The sequence below is a fragment of the Sminthopsis crassicaudata genome, chromosome 6 (genome assembly GCF_048593235.1).
Source record: "Sminthopsis crassicaudata isolate SCR6 chromosome 6, ASM4859323v1, whole genome shotgun sequence".
NCBI lineage: Eukaryota > Metazoa > Chordata > Mammalia > Dasyuromorphia > Dasyuridae > Sminthopsis > Sminthopsis crassicaudata.
Genome location: NC_133622.1, coordinates 251,557,936 through 251,576,681, shown reverse-complemented (window position 1 = coordinate 251,576,681; position 18,746 = coordinate 251,557,936). Strand labels below are relative to the sequence as shown.

At 46.6% G+C, this 18,746-nt stretch overlaps 1 protein-coding gene across 1 annotated transcript; it reads left to right on the top strand.

Moving 5' to 3' along the window:
* The first annotated feature begins 16,484 nt into the window (after window positions 1-16,484).
* On the top strand, window positions 16,485-18,512 carry MRPL11 (mitochondrial ribosomal protein L11). Its single transcript, XM_074273951.1, has 5 exons — window positions 16,485-16,791; window positions 17,418-17,513; window positions 17,684-17,777; window positions 17,939-18,098; window positions 18,281-18,512. Exons 1-5 carry the CDS (start codon window positions 16,669-16,671, stop codon window positions 18,387-18,389), a joined length of 582 nt encoding a protein of 193 aa, XP_074130052.1. The 5' UTR covers window positions 16,485-16,668; the 3' UTR covers window positions 18,390-18,512.
* Window positions 18,513-18,746: the final 234 nt, after the last annotated feature.

The following is an 18,746-nucleotide window of genomic DNA, read 5'->3' as shown; positions in this document are numbered from 1 at the left end:
TTTACAACCTTGGTGTGTGTGTGAGTGTGTGTGTGTGTGTGTGTGTGTGTGTGTGTGTGTGTGTGTGTGTGTATCTATGTGTGTGTCCACTTCACCCATTTTACAGAAAGGGAAAAGCGAGGCCCAGAGCTCTGCTGTGATTGGTTGAAGGTATAGAAGTAAGAGGCAAAGTGAGGAGGAGGAAGAAGGGGGTGGAATCTGGGGGGGAGAAAACGGGGGGGGGGGTCCTCCCCAGTCCTGGTACTGTAACTCACCATCTCTGCAACCTCTCAGACCAGAAGCCCCCTCCTTGGCCATCCTCCCTAGAAGAGTTATTATATGAGGGTGGTCCCTTTCTTGCTTTTCTGTTTGGATCCTCAACACTTAACTCAGTGCTCGGCACACAGTAGGTGTTTAATAAATGCTTTTCCACTCTTTCACTTAGTGCTGTTTATTAAATAACAATACTAGCACTTTTGTAGAGTTTTAAGGTTTCCAAAATGTTCTATTTTTTCCAGTCTCACAACCACTCTGGACGAGGTGCAGTTATTGTTATCCCCATTTTACAGATGGAAACAGGAGGTCAAGTGAACGGCCTAAGTTCACACGGCTAGGAGGGTACTGCAGGTCTTTGGGCCGCAGAACCAGGACCGGTTCTCTCACAGGCTGTGCTCTGCAAACATTTGCGCAGTAGAGTTAAGAAGCACTTTAGTGAATTCCCAATGGCAATCCTTTTTTGTCCCAGGCTGGAGAAGGGCAAAGGTCGAAGCAGGTCCCCAGCACCATTGGACACAAACACAGTCGGCTCAAGCTCCCCTTGTTGCGTCACGTATTCCTAAGCTAAGGTCACAGAGAATCACAGAATGGGAGAGCAGAAGGTGAGTTCTGGGGGTCCTCTAGATCTGAGCATCACCCGGAAAAGCAGCTTCCTTCCCGGGCCCTGGGGCCACGGGCTCAGTTCTGGTTCTAGGGAGCAAGCAGAAGCAAGGCAACCCCCCCATCACAGGCCAGCCTTTCAGATCCTTGACACGATTCCAGGCTCTGCCCACCTCTCCTCATGTGGCCCCATTCTCCCTGGTGGTCTGAGAGTCCCTGGAGCTTGCAGTCCCGGGGGGAGAAGACCCACTAGCTGGGCCCTTGAGCAACCTGTTGGATGGCCTCCATGGCCTTCAGTTTCCAACACACCCTTGACCCCAGGAGGCCCCGCAAGTGTGGCCGGAGCAGGGGCCAGCATCTCTCTGGAGATGGATTCACTCCTTTGCAGGGCACCCATTGCTCCCTCACTCTGCCCCTTCCCCTAGCTCCAGAGAAAGTGAATCTGGGGAGAATATGACTTCTAGGAAAGATCAGGCAGGCCGCCCCCTTCCCACAGCTGAACCAGAGGGCAAATAGCGAAGTAATTAAGCTGAAACCCTTGGGGACCCAGGAGAGGAGGCAGAAACAGGCCAGGAGCAGCAAACACAGCAGATCCAGGAGGAAGCTCCCTGCTCTCCAGCTGCCAGCTGATCCTAGCACAGAGCTCTTTCCCAGCCCTGGGCAAATCCAAGCTTTCTCAGGCTTTTTTTGTGTCCAGGCAGTCTGCTGTAGCTCCCCTCTTCTCCCACTGATTCTTAAAATGCATAATGTACACAGTCACAAAGGAAACACAATCAATCAAGAAGCAGAGAGTGTCATTTTTTAATGAAATCTCTACAGACCCCCAGTTAAGGATCCTGGTCCAGTAAGGTCTCTCTTTGTGTGTGACTTATGGCCTCTAATCTGTAAACTCCTTGGGCCCCCAGAGCATGGCTCCCTCATCCTTGGGCCCCTGAGAGCACGGCTTCCTTATCCTTGGGTCCCTGAGAGCAGAGAAGGGAAGGAAACATTGAAGGACAATCTCATTTTTGTTCCTGTCTTCTTCCTCCCACCTCCCCTGTCCCAAATGCACCCATCCTCCCATGGCTCCCACCTTCCCTGTCCCAAATGCACCCATCCTCCCGTGCCCTTCCACCTGAAGCCCTTGCTGACTCTACTTCCTCGATAACCACCTCTCCCTCCTATGACGCAGACCACACACTGGAGCATGAAGCCTGATGCCCAGAACAAAGCAAACACTATCGAGACTTGCTGATTGATTGATTGAATAATGCCGAGCTCTCTTCTGTTCTCCTGGGGAATGTGCCCCGGGACACCACCATTTTCATAAATTATTTCCCAAGATGCCAGGGAGGCAATGAACTGTGGCAGGAGGAACATAAGATTTGGAGCTTGAAAGCTTAGGTCTTCATTCTGGCTGTGTGACCCTATGTGGCTGAGATAACCCTCTGAGACTCAGTTTCCCCATCTGTAAAAGTGAAGAATGCTTTGGGCATTTCCATCAGGAGCTCCTGTAGGATAACCTAGAGTTAGTGGGTATGCCTTTAGGACTTCATTTCCCACAATGCTCAGGCAGGATAATGCTTCAGATGTCCCCAAAGGAAGACTCTGGTGATAAGAGGGACTGTCAGAATCAAGCTGGCCCAGGAAGGGCAAGACGTTGAGCTGAGGGAGCAAGGAGAGGCAGAAGGGACTTGGGGGCTCCCCCATTCTAATGGCTGGACCCTAATGCTCTGGGCGGGAAAGGCAGCAGCCACTCTCGAGTCTGCCTGGAGACCCACAAAAGCTTTCTAGAGCTGGCCAGTCAGGCCTGCGACCGAAGCAGCAACAGGTGGGGGGAGGGGAAGGACTGGAAAGCCTGATGGGATTGCATCTTTTAGAATCCAGGAGATTCATTGTAATTTGATGATAATTTTTAGGGGTTACCCTTTGGGGAAGGAGGCATCCCAGGAGGCCTGCAGGGGAGGGAAGCCTATGGATGCTTTGGGCTTGGGAGCCGGAGCTATCACTAGCGGTCCCAGCTGATGTCTAAGCAGAATCTCTGCCTCCCACAGGCCTTTCAGGGTCCATCCAGGGTGGAGCCATAGTGAGGGTGAGGCGAGAGCCGGCCAGCCTTGGGTTTGCAGGTTTAAAAATGGAGAAAACTCTATGTAAGAGCCAAAGCCCAAAGCCTGCCCCACCCCAGTCCCTGGAAGAGGGGCCCCAGTGTCCTGAGAGTGGCCCCAGTGTCCCATTCCCATCCTGGGTGTGAAGTTGGCTCCAGAGGCCCGGAGCCCCTCCACTTGGCAAGCCCCACACTGGGTACAGAGGCTGCTCTCACGCATTCTCTGCCTCCCCCAGCTTCTGTTCCCAGCTCATTGCTGTGTTCCCGCCTCCTCTGTTCTCTCTGCTATTGTTCCCACTCCTCCCGTGACTTGACTTTCTGCAGGTCATAAGGCCCCAGCAAAGCCTCTCCCAGTGTCTCCTGTGTGCCTGGCTCCATGGGGCCTTTCTGGGGGCTTCCTGGGCACCCGGCCCCAGGGGGGCCTCCTGTGCGCCCATCCCCACAAGGTTCCGTGTGTGCACCCGGCCCATGTCAGGCACTGGGAGGTGACACACAGAGAAAGGAAACTGGGGTCCCTGCCCTCAAAGAGCATGCCAAACATTTAAGGGACAATGAACCAGAACATTCCCGCATTAGCTACTGTTTCTGGATGGATGGCCTTCAAGGGCAGGGTGCCTTGTAGGTATGAAGGGAAAGGCAAAGAAGAAAACACACAGTTGAAAAGAAATAAAACCCGTGCCCTGCCTTTGTGTCCGGCCTCTTCTGAAACTCCCAGGTGACCCTTTGTGCTTTCAGGTGTAAAGTCCAGGGTTTCTTCCTTAAGGTTCCTAAAGTCCAGGAGTCGGGAGTCCTAGATTAGAGCTGCCAGGAATCTTGGGAGTTCTCCCACACTTCCATTTTATAGATAAGCAAACTGAGGCTCAGAAAGGTCACCTGCTTTCTCCAAGGTCACACATTGAGGAAGGGCCTGAGGCTGAACTCACATAGTGAGTGACACTTGGTTTTCTGCACTATAGCCCCGCCATGTCACCATGTCACCATGTCACCTTCCAGCTCTCAGGCGGGGACCAAGTGACTTTGCATCAGAGGCCCAGATTCGCCTCAAAGCCTCAAGCAAAGGCACAAAGTATCCATGAGTGAAGGACATATGTTGCAGCTGGGGCAAGCTCAGTCCTGGAAGCCCAGGCTCTCCCTTTTGCCCTCCTTCCAGTCCCTGCTCAGGACCTTGTGCTGTAGTCAGTCAGTCAGTCAGCATTTATTAAGCACTTACTGTATGGATTTTGCTAAGTGCAGGGGGACTTATAAACATGAAAAGAAAGCCAGCCCTGCCCAGAGGGATGGCAGTGAATGGATGAAGTGAAGACAGTGAACTGGAAAGAAAAGGGGGGAAGATGCCCTTGGAAAAAGTAGGGGGAGGCAGGGGCCTGTGGGCAGGATGGAGAAATGGAGGAGAGCAGCGGATGGGAGATGCTGTAGGAAGCACCAGCTAGAATGCAAACCGGTGTACACAGCTTTATGGACACCTAGGTATTCTCAGCTCCTCCCTTAGCGCCCAGCACATACTAGAAGTAGTAAGGGCTTTGCAAATGCCCATTGAATTGATCGGGGCCAGACTGTTCACTGACCTAATCAATTGGATGAGTTTAGTAAGAGTCCTGTAGCTCCTTACCCACTGGGAGGGGAAGAAGGCTAAGTATAGCCTTCCTAACCATGTTCTAATTCTACAAAGTTGTCTTTTTATAAAGTGTGGGAATTATACCATTTCATAGAGGTGCAAATTGAGGCTGAACCAGGCAAATGATAGCAAATGACATCATTGTAGCTTTTGGGGGCTAAGAGTTCTTTTTTTCTTTCTTTATTTTAAAATTTAAATAGAAAATAGAAAAGAAAAGAAAGAAAAAATGGGGGGAAAAGCTGTTGTCATGAATAAACAGCAGAATATACAAAAGGATTCAAAAGATGTAAACGTTTGGGAATTATTGTACCCATTTCATAGAGGTGCAAATTGAGGCTGAACCAGGCAAATGATAGCAAATGACATCATTGTAGCTTTTGGGGGCTAAGAGTTCTTTTTTTCTTTCTTTATTTTAAAATTTAAATAGAAAATAGAAAAGAAAAGAAAGAAAAAATGGGGGGGAAAGCTGTTGTCATGAATAAACAGCAGAATATACAAAAGGATTCAAAAGATGTAAACGTTTGGGAATTATTGTACCCATTTCATAGAGGTGCAAATTGAGGCTGAACCAGGCAAATGATAGTAAATGACATCTTCATAGCTTTTTTTTCATAATAGTTTTTTCTTTATTTTAAAATCTAAATAGAAAATAGAAAAAAAAACGTTGTCATGTGTGCAACAGAATATATAAAAGGATTCAAAATATGTAACTATTTGAGAATTATTGTACCCATTTCAAAGAGATGCAAATTAGGCTGAATTAGGCAAATGATAGTAAATAACATCTTTGTAGCTTTTGGGGGGTAACAGTTCCTTTTTCCTTTTAAAACTTAAATAGAAAATAGAAAAAAGAAAGAAAAAACAGAAAAAGAAACTGTTGTCATGTGCACAGCAGAATATACAAAAGGCTTCAAAATATGTAACCACAGATTTCTAGTTCAAAAAAGTATAGAAACAATAAAAGACTCTGTATTCAGAACCGTCCATCTTTTCTTTGCCTCTTTGTTGATTTTCTTTTGTTCCCTGCTGTGCACTTTTTGCTTTATTCTTTCCCCCCTTTCCTTCCCTCTCACCTTCCCAGTCAAGCCTGGATTTGTTTATGTTTATGTATGTACACATATGCATATATTTATACACATTTGCTGGTAAAAGAGAAAGAGATAGAGACAGAGACAGAGAGAAAAAGAGAGAGAAAGAGAGAGAGAGAGAGAGAGAGAGAGAGAGAGAGAGAGAGAGAGAGAGAGAGAGAGAGACAGAGAGAGACAGAGAGACAGAGAGACAGAGAGACAGAGAGACAGAGAGAGACGGAGACCTGGAGAGACAAAAGGAGAGAGACAGAGACCTGGAGAGACAGAAGGAGAGAGAGAGACACAGAGAGACAGAGAGACAGAGAGAGAAAGACAGAGAGAGACAGAGAAAGAGAGAGACAGAGAGAGACAGAGACCTGGAGAGACAGGGGAGAGAAAGAGACACACGGAGAGAGATAGAGACCTGGAGAGACAGGAAGAGAGAGACAAAGACCGGGAGAGACAAAAGGAGAGAGACAGAGACCTGGAGAGACACACGGAGAGAGACAGAGACCTAGAGAGACAAAAGGAGAGAGAGAGAGAGACAGAGAGACAGAGAGACAGAGAGAGACAGAGAGACAGATAGAGAGACTGACAGAGACAGAGAGAGACAGGGAGAGACAGAGACAGAGAGAGACAGAGACAGAGAGACAGACAGAGACAGAGACAGAGAGACAGAGAGACAGAGAGAGACAGAGAGACAGAGACAGAGAGCGAGAGAGACATACAGACAGACAGAGAGACAGAGACAGAGAGCGAGAGAGACAGACAGACAGACAGAGAGACAGAGACAGAGAGAGAGAGAGAGACAGAGAGACAAAGAGACAGGGGAGAGAAAGAGACACACAGAGAGAGATAGAGACCTGGAGAGACAAAAGGAGAGAGACAGAGACCTGGAGAGACAGAAGGAGAGAGAGAGAGAGAGAGAGAGAGAGAGAGAGAGAGAGAGAGAGAGCGAGAGAGAGAGAGAGAGAGAAAGAGAGACAGAGACAGAGACAGAGAGACAGACAGAGAGAGAGACAGAGAGACAGACAGAGAGAGAGAGACAGAGATAGAGAGAGACAGAGAGAGACAGAGACAGAGAGACAGAGAGAGACAGAGAGAGAGAGAGAGACAGAGAGAGAGAGAGAGAGAGAGAGAGAGAGAGAGAGAGAGAGAGAGAGAGAGAGAGAGAGAGAGAGAGAGAGAAAAGAATGGAGGGAGGGAGGGAGAGATTCAGAATATCTCCAGTCTGTGTTCAGACAATCAGTTCACGGTCTGGGTAATCCTTGTAGCTCTTAAAGGCTTATAAAGCCTCCTCCCCATGTTCCAGCGCCCATTTTTAGAGTTGCCCAGATTTCACAGGCACTGAAATAAAAGCCACTTCTGAAGTGTCTGCGAAGAGCCAGGCTCTAGGACAGAGAGGAAGGAAGGCAGTCCCTGTCCTCAGGGAGCTCACTTTCCCAGAGAGGAAGATGAGGTGGAGAGGCCTGGAGAGGGGCTCTGCCCAGTGCTGCACGTAGAGAAAAGGCTTGCTGCTGAGCAGGATAAGCTCGAAGCTTATCGGAGGCCGGGCCTAGAGTCTAGACCTGAGTAGAAGAGGCAGAACAGTAGGAATTGGCCAGAAAATGGAAAGTACTTGGAGATGATCTTAATCAGTTAACATTTATTAAGCTCCTACAATGTGCTAAACAAGGAGAAAGAGGGGATGCAAGAAGTCCCAGCCTTATAGGAGATTGCAATCTAAGTTGGGGGGGGGAGGAGACAGCAAGCAAACCGATCTACAAAGCGAGCTATAGACAGGATAAATAAGAAATCATAGATTTGGGGGGCTGGGGAAAGCTCCCAGCAAAAGATGTAAGAAGAAAAAGCACTTATTAAGGAACCATGTTCCACTAGAGGGAACTGAAAACAAACACTGTGCATTAATCCCTGCCTTCCAGGAGCTGCTATTTTGGAGCAATGAAACTCAAGGGCAAACAGGTAACAATGTAACTTTGCAGATGTCCTTTCACTTTCTATGACAATGTTTCCCAGCTCCATTTCCCCCCCTCCAAAATTGAACCTTTCAGGTTCAGAAGAGTAAACAATGAAAAACCAACAGCAATGAAACAAAAGTATCCAACGGAAAGATTCTGGCAATGTATCCAGCGTTAGGTGCTGCTTCCCCTCAGCTCTCTTCTGAGAAAGTCCTTTAGCTCCTTCTCTTTTCTCTGGAAACTTGCGCTTTTTTAAAGAAATCTTTTCATTTACATTCTCGCAGTCCCTGTGTCTATTGTTCTTACTGGTTCCGGTTATTTTTGCTTCCAGTTGGTCCCCAGCTCCCCGGAATTCCTGACATTCATCACTTCTTCCCGCACAATGCTTCTGCATTATCTTTACATAGCACAGTTCGGCTGCCATTTCCCACCCCAGGGGCGTTCGCTTTGTTTTTTGATTGCTTTTTAGCACAAAAAGTACTCTGGAGGCTGTTTTGGCAGCCCTACGTCTCGGGACTTGGTGCCCAGTGACATAATGACTGGGTAAAAGGGAAGGAAAGACTTAGTCATTTTTTTTTGCATAATTCCAAAAATGAGAACCCTCCCCCCCCCCATAGCTCCATCAGGGAACCAATGTACCATCTTCCCATAGCCCTACCAACAATGACCTCTCTTCCTCCCTCTTTGCCAGTTTGTTGGGTGTGAGGCTAATCACCTATTTATTTATTTATATATTCATTCATTCATTCATTCATTTACTTGCTCGCTTATTTATTTGTTTGTTTATTTATTTTGCTGAAGCAAGTGGAGTTAAGTGACTTGCCCAGGATCACACAGTCACCTATTTATTTAATTTGAGTTTATTACAGTCTTGTAATCTGGAGAGGGCCATCTCCCTTGATTTATATCTTACTACTGGACCCAGATGGCTCCAGAGGGGAAAGGGAGGCAGGTGACCTTGCACAGCCCTCAGTCACTTAAATCCAATACACATGCATGTCACCATTTCACCTCCCTGATGTCAGGCTCCTCTTCGAAAATGAAGGACAAATGACAACTACAGCATGTTTTCAGGCAGACATTTACAGGGTGCAATTCTTGTTTAGAAAAGTAGGTGGGGGCACAAGGTTTTGCAACAGTGAATGTTGAAAATTATTTATTCATATGTTTTAAAAAATAAAAAGTTTTTAAAAGTATATGCATATTGTATTTAGCATATACTTTAATATATTTAACATGTATGGGACTACTTGCCATCTAGGGGAGGGGTGGAGGGAAGGAGGGGAAAAGTTGGAACAGAACATTTTGCAAGGGTCAATGCTGAAAAATTATCTGTACATATAGTTGGTAACTAAAAAGCTATAATAATAATAAAAAAGGATATGTAGCCTTTGACCATTTGTATATTGGCAAATGGAACTTGGGATCATAAACTTGAATTCATTCCCTGACTATTTTGGACATACAAATTTGAGTACCAATAATTTTAATGATTAATAATTTTTGATGGTTAAATTAACGATTGATGATCATCAGTAAATTTCTCAGTAATATTTGACATATTTTTCCTCTCTATTACTTTTCTTCTAGTCATCTATTAATTTTTCTTTGTGCAAATACTTTGAAATTTCATGTAGTTAATACTTAGATCATGAGTCTGACATAGTGGGCTAATTCTTGTGTCCTTAATATGTCAAAGTTCATAGGTAAGCCCTTCATGGGGTGGAAGGTGGGAAGAGAAAACTTTTATATCAGCAAACAACAAAATACATAGAACAATTTCTTAGGAGTCTTTCTTCTTTCTCTTCCTACATACAACCTGGTACTCGTGCTTTTTCTTCCTACTTTTATTCTAGTCATTTTCTTGCTCCGAGATCACTTGATTGCTTGAAAAATGAAGATGATTTTATGTGATGTGTCAAAGAAAATGGCAGCAGGAGTGGACACTGGAGAAAAGCTCTTATTAGCCAAAAGAGTCATTTGAGCTTTGATAAGCTCCCCTATCTCTTCCTTGGCTAAGGATTCTCCCCTTGCCTTAGTGGTGGCAGGTACCCGATCTCATTCTCTTTATTTTTATTTTTCTGATGAGATGAGTTCTCATGTTCCCGTCATGTATTCTACAGGAAAATTTGAGGAAGAAGAGAATATTAATCAGGGAAAGGGAAATCAGGAAAGCCTTCAGTTACTGTGGCTGTGGGAGGGAGGCTCCAGAAGAGCTGAGATACAAGAGCAGGAAGTAGAAGGGAGCACATTCTGAAAGTAAATGTATTCATGTCTGGATAGAGGGTGGACTTCCCCAGAGAATCCGGTCTAAGAGTCCCCCAGACACAGGATGGAGTTGTAGTGGGGAGGACAGGGAGTTGATAGAACTCTTGGGGGCAGTGATCTCTGGGCAGTTACACTGTGTTGCTCTGGGATAAGCCAGGAGTCAAGGCCAGGGAGCAGAGGTTGATGGGGAAGAAACATGTCCTCCCCCAGAAGGGAATGCTTGCTCTGGGATAAGCCAGGAGTCAAGGCCAGGGAGCAGAGGTTGATGGGGAAGAAACATGTCCTCCCCAGAAGGGAATGCTTGCTCTGGGATAAGCCAGGAGTCAAGGCCAGGGAGCAGAGGTTGATGGGGAAGAAACATGTCCTCCCCCAGAAGGGAATGCTTGCTCTGGGATAAGCCAGGAGTCAAGGCCAGGGAGCAGAGGTTGATGGGGAAGAAACATGTCCTCCCCCAGAAGGGAATGCTTGCTCTGGGATAAGCCAGGAGTCAAGGCCAGGGAGCAGAGGTTGATGGGGAAGAAACATGTCCTCCCCCAGAAGGGAATGCTTGCTCTGGGATAAGCCAGGAGTCAAGGCCAGGGAGCAGAGGTTAATGGGGAAGAAGCACATCCTCCCCCAGAAGGGAGTGCCCCTCCAGAGACAGGGATAAAGTCTTGTTGTACTTCTGGCTCTGGGCCCCTAGGCAAAGGCTTTCAAAGAAGCTGAGGATTCTATAACACAGAGGAAAAGAATTCTCCAAATGGGAACCAGAAATGTTTTTATATAAAAATGTAAATAACCAAAATTAAGACTTTGTGGAGGAAATATGTATCAGCTTTGTAGAGTAGTGTCTGACTGTACGTGACCCTCTTTGTTTTTTTTTTTTTTTTTTGTTTGTTTGTTTTTTTTGTTTTTTGTTTTTTGGCAAAGATGCTGCAAGGATTGGCCATTTCCTTCCCCAGCGCATTGGGGAAACTGAGGCAAACAGAGTGAGGTGACTTGCTAGGAAGTGTCTGAGGACACATTTGAAGTTGGGAAGATGAGTCAGCCTGACTCCAGGCCCAGCAATCTGGTGCTATGAGAGTAAGGAAAAGGGGCTCCTTCGGTTACTCCCGGCAGGAGCTGCTCCTTGCTCTTCATTTTCTGGATCTGGCATCACAAAGTAAAGTAGAAACGAGAAGCTGGGCTGGGGGAGCCATAGGGGGTGGGTCTGCCCGCTATCAAGGGCAGCTGTTGAGAACAGGGATTGTTTTTGCCTCTTAGAGTCTGGCACATAATAAACCCTTATTAAATGCTTGTTGACTTGAATAAAATGGGCATTTCCATCTATAAAGTAAAAGACAAAAAGAGGATAATCAATGACCTGCAAAGCTCTTATAAAAAGCTTTTTTTTTTTTTAAAGTATCATTCAACCCTTTCTGATATTCCACATCCAAGGTCCCTGTCCTCTAGAAAGAAAGGAGGGAGATACATTTGATTATTTCTTCTCCAGGGCCAAATTGAGTCATTATGCTGATTCACTGGGTCAGTTTCTCTTTCTTGGCTCTTTCTATTTATATTGTTATAATTTATATATTGCTTTCCTGATTATGCTAACTTCATTTGACATGTAAACCTTCTCCTCCTTCTCTGAATTCTTCTTTGCTGTAGTTCTGTTTCATTCTTTGTGACCCCATTTGGGGTTTCCTTGATAGAAATCCTGAATGAGTTTGACATTTCCTTCTCCAGCTCATTTTACAGATGAGGAACTGAGGCACACAGGATAAAGGGACTTGCTCAGGGTCACACAGCTAAAAGTGTCTGAGGCTGAATTTGAATTCAGGTCTTCTGGTTTCCAGATGCATCGCTCGGTGCATTGTGCATCTGCTAGCCACATAGAAGAGATGATGGGAAACATTAGGAACCCAGAGCTTCTGTGAAAGTATTGGGTTAATTGGAGCTGCCTGGGCTGCTGACCAGGTTACTAGATTCTGTTTGAGTAAGTTTTTTTTTTTTTTTTGAGGCTGGGGTTAAGTGACTTGCCCAGGGTCACACAGCTAGGAAGTATTAAGTGTCTGAGATCAGATTTGAACTCGGGTCCTCCAGAATTCAAGGCTGGTGCTCTATCCACTGCGCCACCTAGCTGCCCCAGTTTGGGTAAATATTGGTTTTTGTTTTGTTTTGTTTTTTTTTAGAATTTTTTTTTCACAGTATATATGCATGAGTAATTTTTTTTTATAACATTATCCCTTGTATTCATTTTTCCAAATTATCCCCCCCTCCCTCCACTCCCTCCCCCCGATGGCAGGCAATCCCATACATTTTACATGTGTTACAATAAAACCTAGATATAATACATGTGTGTAAATACCATTTTATTGTTGCACATTAAGTATTAGATTCCGAAGGTATAAGTAACCTGGGTAGATAGACAGTAGTGCTAATAATTTACATTCACTTCCCAGTGTTCCTTCTCTGGGTGTAGTTGTTTCTGTCCATCATTGATCAACTGGAAGTGAGTTGGATCTTCTTTATGTTGAAGATATCCACTTCCATCAGAATATATCTTCATACTCCCCAAACTAATCTATTTATTTAGTGCTATACCAATCAGACTCCCAAGAAACTATTTTAATGACCTAGAAAAAATAACAACAAAATTCATATGGAAGAATAAAAGGTCGAGAATTGCAAGGGAACTAATGAAAAAAAAAAAAGTCAGAGGAAGGTGGTCTAAGTGTACCTGATTTAAAGCTATATTATAAAGCAACAGTCACCAAAACTATTTGGTATTGGCTAAGAAATAGACTAGTTGATCAGTGGCATAGGTTAGGTTCACAGGGCAAGATAGTGAATAAAAATAGCAATCTAGTCTTTGACAAACCCAAAGATCCCAAATTTTGGGATAGGAATTCATTATTTGACAAAAACTGCTGGGAAAACTGGAAATTAGTATGGCAGAAACTAGGCATGGACCCACATTTAACACCACATACTAAGATTAGATCAAAATGGGTCCAAGATTTAGGCATAAAGAACGAAATCATAAATAAATTGGAGGAACATGGGATGGTTTACCTCTCAGACTTGTGGAGGAGGAAGGAGTTTGTGTCCAAGGGAGAACTAGAGACCATTATTGATCACAAAATAGAACATTTTGATTACACCAAATTAAAAAGTTTCTGCACAAATAAAACTAATGCAAACAAGATTAGAAGGGAAGTAACAAATTGGGAAAACATTTTTACAGTTAAAGGTTCTGATAAAGGCCTCATCTCCAAAATATACAGAGAATTGACTTTAATTTATAAGAAATCAAGCCATTCTCCAATTGATAAATGGTCAAAGGATATGAACAGACAATTTTCAGATGATGAAATTAAAACTATTTCCACTCATATGAAAGAGTGTTCCAAATCACTATTGATCAGAGAAATGCAAATTAAGACAACTCTGAGGTATCATTACACACCTGTCAGATTGGCTAAGATGACAGGAACAAATAAAGATGAATGTTGGAGGGGCTGTGGGAAAACTGGGACACTGATGCATTGTTGGTGGAGTTGTGAAAGAATCCAACCATTTTGGAGAGCAATCTGGAATTATGCCCAAAAAGTTATCAAAATGTGCATACCCTTTGACCCAGCAGTGCTACTACTGGGCTTATACCCCAAGGAACTACTAAAGAAGGGAAAGGGACCTGTATGTGCCAAAATGTTAGTGGCAGCCCTTTTCATAGTGGCTAGAAGCTGGAAGATGAATGGATGTCCATCAATTGGAGAATGGTTGGGTAAACTATGGTATATGAAGGTTATGGAACATTATTGCTCTGTAAGAAATGACCAACAGGAGAAATACAGAGAGGCTTGGAGAGACTTACATCAACTGATGCTGAGTGAAACGAGCAGAACCAGAAGATCATTATACACTTCAACAATGATACTGTATGAGGATGTATTCTGATGGAAGTGGATATCTTCAACATAGAGAAGAGCTAATCCAATTCCAATTGATTAATGATGGACAGAACCAGCTACATCCAGAAAAGGAACACTGGGAAATGAATGTAAACTGTTATTTTTACCTTCTGAATCCAATTCTTCCTGTGCAACAAAAAATTCGGTTCTACACACATATATTGTATCTAAATTATACTGTAATATATTTAACATATATAAGACTGCTTGCCATCTGGGGGAGGGGGTTGGGGGAGGAAGGGAAAAAATCTGAATAAAAAAATCTGAATAGAAGTAAGTGCAAGGGATAATGTTGTAAAAAATACCCATGCATATGTATTGTCAAAAAATTGTTATAATTATTAAAAAAAAATAAAAAGTAAAAAGTAAAAAAAAAAAAAAAAAAGAATATATCTTCATACAGCATTGAAGTGTACAGCGATCTCCTGGTTCTGTTCATTTCACTCAGCATCAGTTGATGTAAGTCTGTCCAAGCCTCTCTGTATTCCTCCTGCTGGTCATTTCTTACAGAGCAATAGTATTCCATAACCTCCATATACCATAATTTATTTGGTAAATTTTGTAACCTAAGTGCTAAGAAAAGAAACTTGGGGGAGCTGAGCTGAATGGGGGGGTGGAGGATGATCTGTGGAAAGTGAGGACTTTTTAGGGAATTATTCACATCATTAGATTTCAAATGTGAACCTAGAGATGGAGGAGAGCTGGGAAATGGGAAGGTGGCTGTCTCCATATACTGTTTGCACAGCCTTGGTGAGCACTGCTGAGCTTTGGGTACCACCTGGTGGCTTGGACACCCTATAGCAGCTGCTATATAGAGCCACAACCCTGTGTGTGTGTGTGTGTGTGTGTGTGTGTGTGTGTGTTCCACACCCAAGAACTACATGTGGTTTCCAATGAAATCACAGGTGAAAACATTATTTGCTTTGTCAAAGTCAGTATAGTACATGGTCGGGCTGACTCCTTCCCCATATGGCATCACTTTCCATAATTGAGCAAATCCTCCCACTTTGTAGATGAAAAAAACCAAGGGTTTGAAAGGGGCCATGAAGGACTTTCCCAAGATCATGGGATTGATCTCCGGAGTCACACCAGCTTGTGATTCTCCCTTATCAGATGGGTGACTTTGAGTGACTATTTAACCTTTCCTCAATTCAGTTTCCATGTGTTTCCTTCGAATTGGGCTAAGATTAATCAATCCCGTGAAAGAAGATTTATCTATCATATATATATATATATATTTGTTTCTGAGCACAATTGGGGTTAAGTGACTTGCCCAGGGTCATACAGCTAAGGAGTCTTAAGTGTCTGAGATCAGATTTGAACTCAGAATCTCCTGACTTCAGGGCTGGTGCTCTATTCACTGCACCATCCCAAGACTGGAAGTTTTTTGGGTTTTGTTTTTTTTTCTGAGGCTGGGGTTAAGTGACTTGCCCAGGGTCACACAGCTAGGAAATGTTAAGTGTCTGAGACCAGATTTGAACTCAGGTCCTCCTGAATTCAGGGCTGGTGCTCTATCCACTGCGACACCTAGCTGCCACCTAGCTGCCCCCTGGAAGTTTTTTTTAAAAGGACACATGATGTCTACAAGAGAAAGTCGACTGAAAGGAAGTAGCCAGGACTGTGCAAAGTTATCAGTAACAATGAGCCTCTGCCTCACTTAGAACTTAAGGAACAGAGTTGGAATCAGCATTACAGAAACAAAAGCTCACAGGAGAAAATCGACAAGAGGGCTGAACTGTGGCAGACGTGGGCCTGTGAACCCAGCAGACAATTGGAAGTAGAAAATTCAGACTGAAGCACCTGGTTACCATCTTCAAGGACTGAGGGATATTTTAAAAGGTCCACTCTTTCTCCAGGTTCTCTCCCTGTGCTTGGCCAGTAATCAGTTCTGTTACTTATTCTTCTTAATTCTACCGCCTAAGCACTTCCTATATACTGATTTTGCCTCCAATCTAAGGAGATCAGAAGTCAGCTGGAAATATCGAATCCAAATTGGGGAAGAGTCAAACTTCTGTTTGAATGTTAGGAATTTTCCTAACTGGGGGCTCTAAATTCTTGGATTATTATTAATGACTTTCTGACTGTTTAAAACTGCATAACAATAGACTTGTGACGGAGAGAGCCATCTAACTGCAACATAGTATTTTCACTTTTTTTTGTCGTTTACTTGCTTTTTGTTTTATTTCTCATTTTTTCCCTTTTTGATCTGATCTAATTTTTCTTTCTTTTTTTCTTTTTTCTGAGTAATTGGGGTTAAGTGACTTGCCCAGGGTCACACAGGTAGGACGTGTTAAATGTCTGAGGGCAGATTTGAATTCAGGTCCTCCTGACTCCAGGACCGGGGCGGGATTAACACTAATTAAGACCATTTTATGCCTTCAATCTGGGAAGGCCTCTAGGAGGTGGTGGCTCTTTGGGGGAGAATATCAGACTCTGAGGGGAGTTCAAAAATGTGTTCTGCTGCCTCGACACCACAGGATGGCGCCAAAGTATGGCGTAATTTCTGCCTCAAGGAGCAAGAGGCTGATTCAAAACTACATGTTCCAAGATGCTCTACGGAACATCAGGCCCCTCCCTCTCACAGCCGCCCTCATTATCGCCCGTGGAAAAGAGAGCTTTTTGCAATCTTTCCTCCTCTGTAAATGGCGGACGAGAGACGGCAACTCCTAGCCTTTCACGGATATGTGTCTGCTACCCCCTTTCAATATTCCTTTCTTCCGACTGGGTGGAAAGGGAAGCAGGCAAAGAGCTCCGCGAGGACCCGTGACCTTTAACCCAATATGGCGGCGCCCATGTTTGGCTCGTGAATGCTGTGAGAGCGGGCGGACTTGGGGCCAGACTCCCGCTCTTCTTCTTCTGCTCTAGATCACACCCCACAGCCCGCGCCATGTCGAAGCTCAGCCGCGCCACGCGCTCCGTTCGGAAGCTCGAGGGCAGCGGCGTCATCCGCTCCATCGTCCGCGCGGGCCAAGCGATGCCCGGGCCGCCTCTAGGTCCCATCCTGGGTCAGGTAGGATGGGGAGTCAGGCTAGGATGCGCATGCGTAGTGGGGAATGCGGGGGTTTGTAAGTTAGGGGAGGCTGCGCATGCGCAGAGGGAGCGTGTTGTTAGTGGAAGGCACCACCTCTTCCCCCCCTCCCCTCGCGGTCCGGCTGAGTCTGAGGTTGTGGGTTCGAGAATCACCTCCGACCTGTAACTTGCAGCACTCTGGCGTGACATTTAAGGACAATGACATGATAAGTTATCATTGCGCACCCAGGGGCGGGCATTGCGCCCGCTTTGCAGATCGGCAAACTGAAGCCCCCAAAGAAGCAGGACTCTTTAGAAGGGAACTCGACCATAAGGCCCTCCCCTGGCCTCTAGGGTGCCTCCTGCTCTGTATGATTGTGGAGGGTAAAGCCCCTGAGGCTCCTAGGTCTGGAGCTGGAAGGGACCCCACGCTGGGGTTTTCCAGCCCCTCCTTGTACTGATTGGAAGGGTGTCTACTCCCTCGGGGATTGGGGGTGATCCCATGGTGCCAGTGGACCCCAAGGCCCGGCGGTTGTGGCGGCGTGGCTGGGGATGGGGCTGTGCTGGCCAGAGGCCCGGGGTGAGGGAGGGGAGTCGGTGACACTCAGGCGCCCCTTCTCCCCGCAGCAAGGCCTGGCCATCAGCCAGTTCTGCAAGGAGTTCAACGAGAAGACCAAGGACATCAAAGAGGGGATCCCCCTGCCCACCAAGATCATCGTGAAGGTGGGGGCCCGGGGCCCACGTAGGGGTGTTCCGTACAGCCCTTTCCCCAGCCCTGGCTCTGCCCCCACCCTGTGTCCCTGCCACCCCCCACCCCGGCCCCGGGTCCCTGGGCACGCCCAGCTTTGCACAGCAGGGGTGACCCCCACTCTGGCTCCTTCTCTTCTCTCCAGCCCGATCGGACCTTCGAGCTCAAGATCAGTCAGCCCACCATCTCCTACTTTCTCAAGGCGGCCGCCGGCATAGAAAAGGGGGCCAGGCGTACAGGTTGGGGAAAGAGGCCCCTGGGGGTGGGGAGGGGGGCAGGCATACAGGTGGAGGGGGAGAAGGAGAATAGGCCCCTGGGGGGAAGAGGTCCCCGAGGGGAGGGGGGGCAGTCCTGAGGGGTGGGGAGGGGGCCACCGCTGAGGCAGCTTCCTCCCTTCCAGGACATGAGGTGGCCGGGCTGATCTCCTTGAAGCACGTGTACGAGATCGCCCGAGTGAAGGCTCAGGACAAGGCCTTCGCTCTGCAGGACGTCCCCCTGTCCTCCGTTGTCCGTTCCATCCTTGGTAGCGCCCGCTCGCTGGGCATCCGCGTGGTGAAGGAGTGAGTGATGGGGGGAGGGGCAGGGGCCCTGGATCCTGCGCGTGTGACAGTGAGTGAGCGCACACGCAGGACCGTGTCTGGGAGGACTCTGGGGGTGCAGGCGGGGTGCTCAGTTCTTTCAGGAACTGCGGGCTGGGCTATCCTCAGGCCCGGGGCGCCGACCTTCCTCTTCCTCCCCGCAGCCTCAGCGCCGAGCAGCTGGCAGCCTTCCAGGAGGAGCGGGCCCAGTTCCTGGCCGCGCAGGCCCTCGCCGACGCCGAAGCTGCCAAGGCGGAGGCGGCCAAGAAGTGAGCCCGGGCTCGCCTGCTCGCCCGGGGCCGGTGGGCGCCCGGGACCCCGCTTTGTTCTGTCTGTGTCTTGTCCATCTCTAATTTAAAGGGCTGAAGACCCCAATAAATATTGCATCGTTTGTCACATTCTTCCTCTTGTTCATCTGCTGCTCAGAGGATGATGGGACGAAGGTGTGGGCAAATCCCTGGTGGCTGCCCCGCACTGGCTGTGGCCCCCACACCTCCTCCTCCCCCTCCCCCTGCCCCTCACTGGGTCTATCTCCAGGGCTCATTTGCCTTCTTCTCTGAGACCCATTGAGAAAGAATATTAGCCCTGGGTGGCGGACCCGGGTTCAAATCTCTCCGATGCTTTCTTCCT

Bases quoted from the DNA above. Each gene is read 5' to 3' on its own strand.
- MRPL11 (XM_074273951.1), top strand. From the start codon at position 16,669: ATGTCGAAGCTCAGCCGCGCCACGCGCTCCGTTCGGAAGCTCGAGGGC. The intron at 16,792-17,417 runs GTAGGATGGGGA...TTCTCCCCGCAG, and splicing joins TAGGTCCCATCCTGGGTCAG to CAAGGCCTGGCCATCAGCCA. The intron at 17,778-17,938 runs GTTGGGGAAAGA...CCTCCCTTCCAG, and splicing joins AAAGGGGGCCAGGCGTACAG to GACATGAGGTGGCCGGGCTG.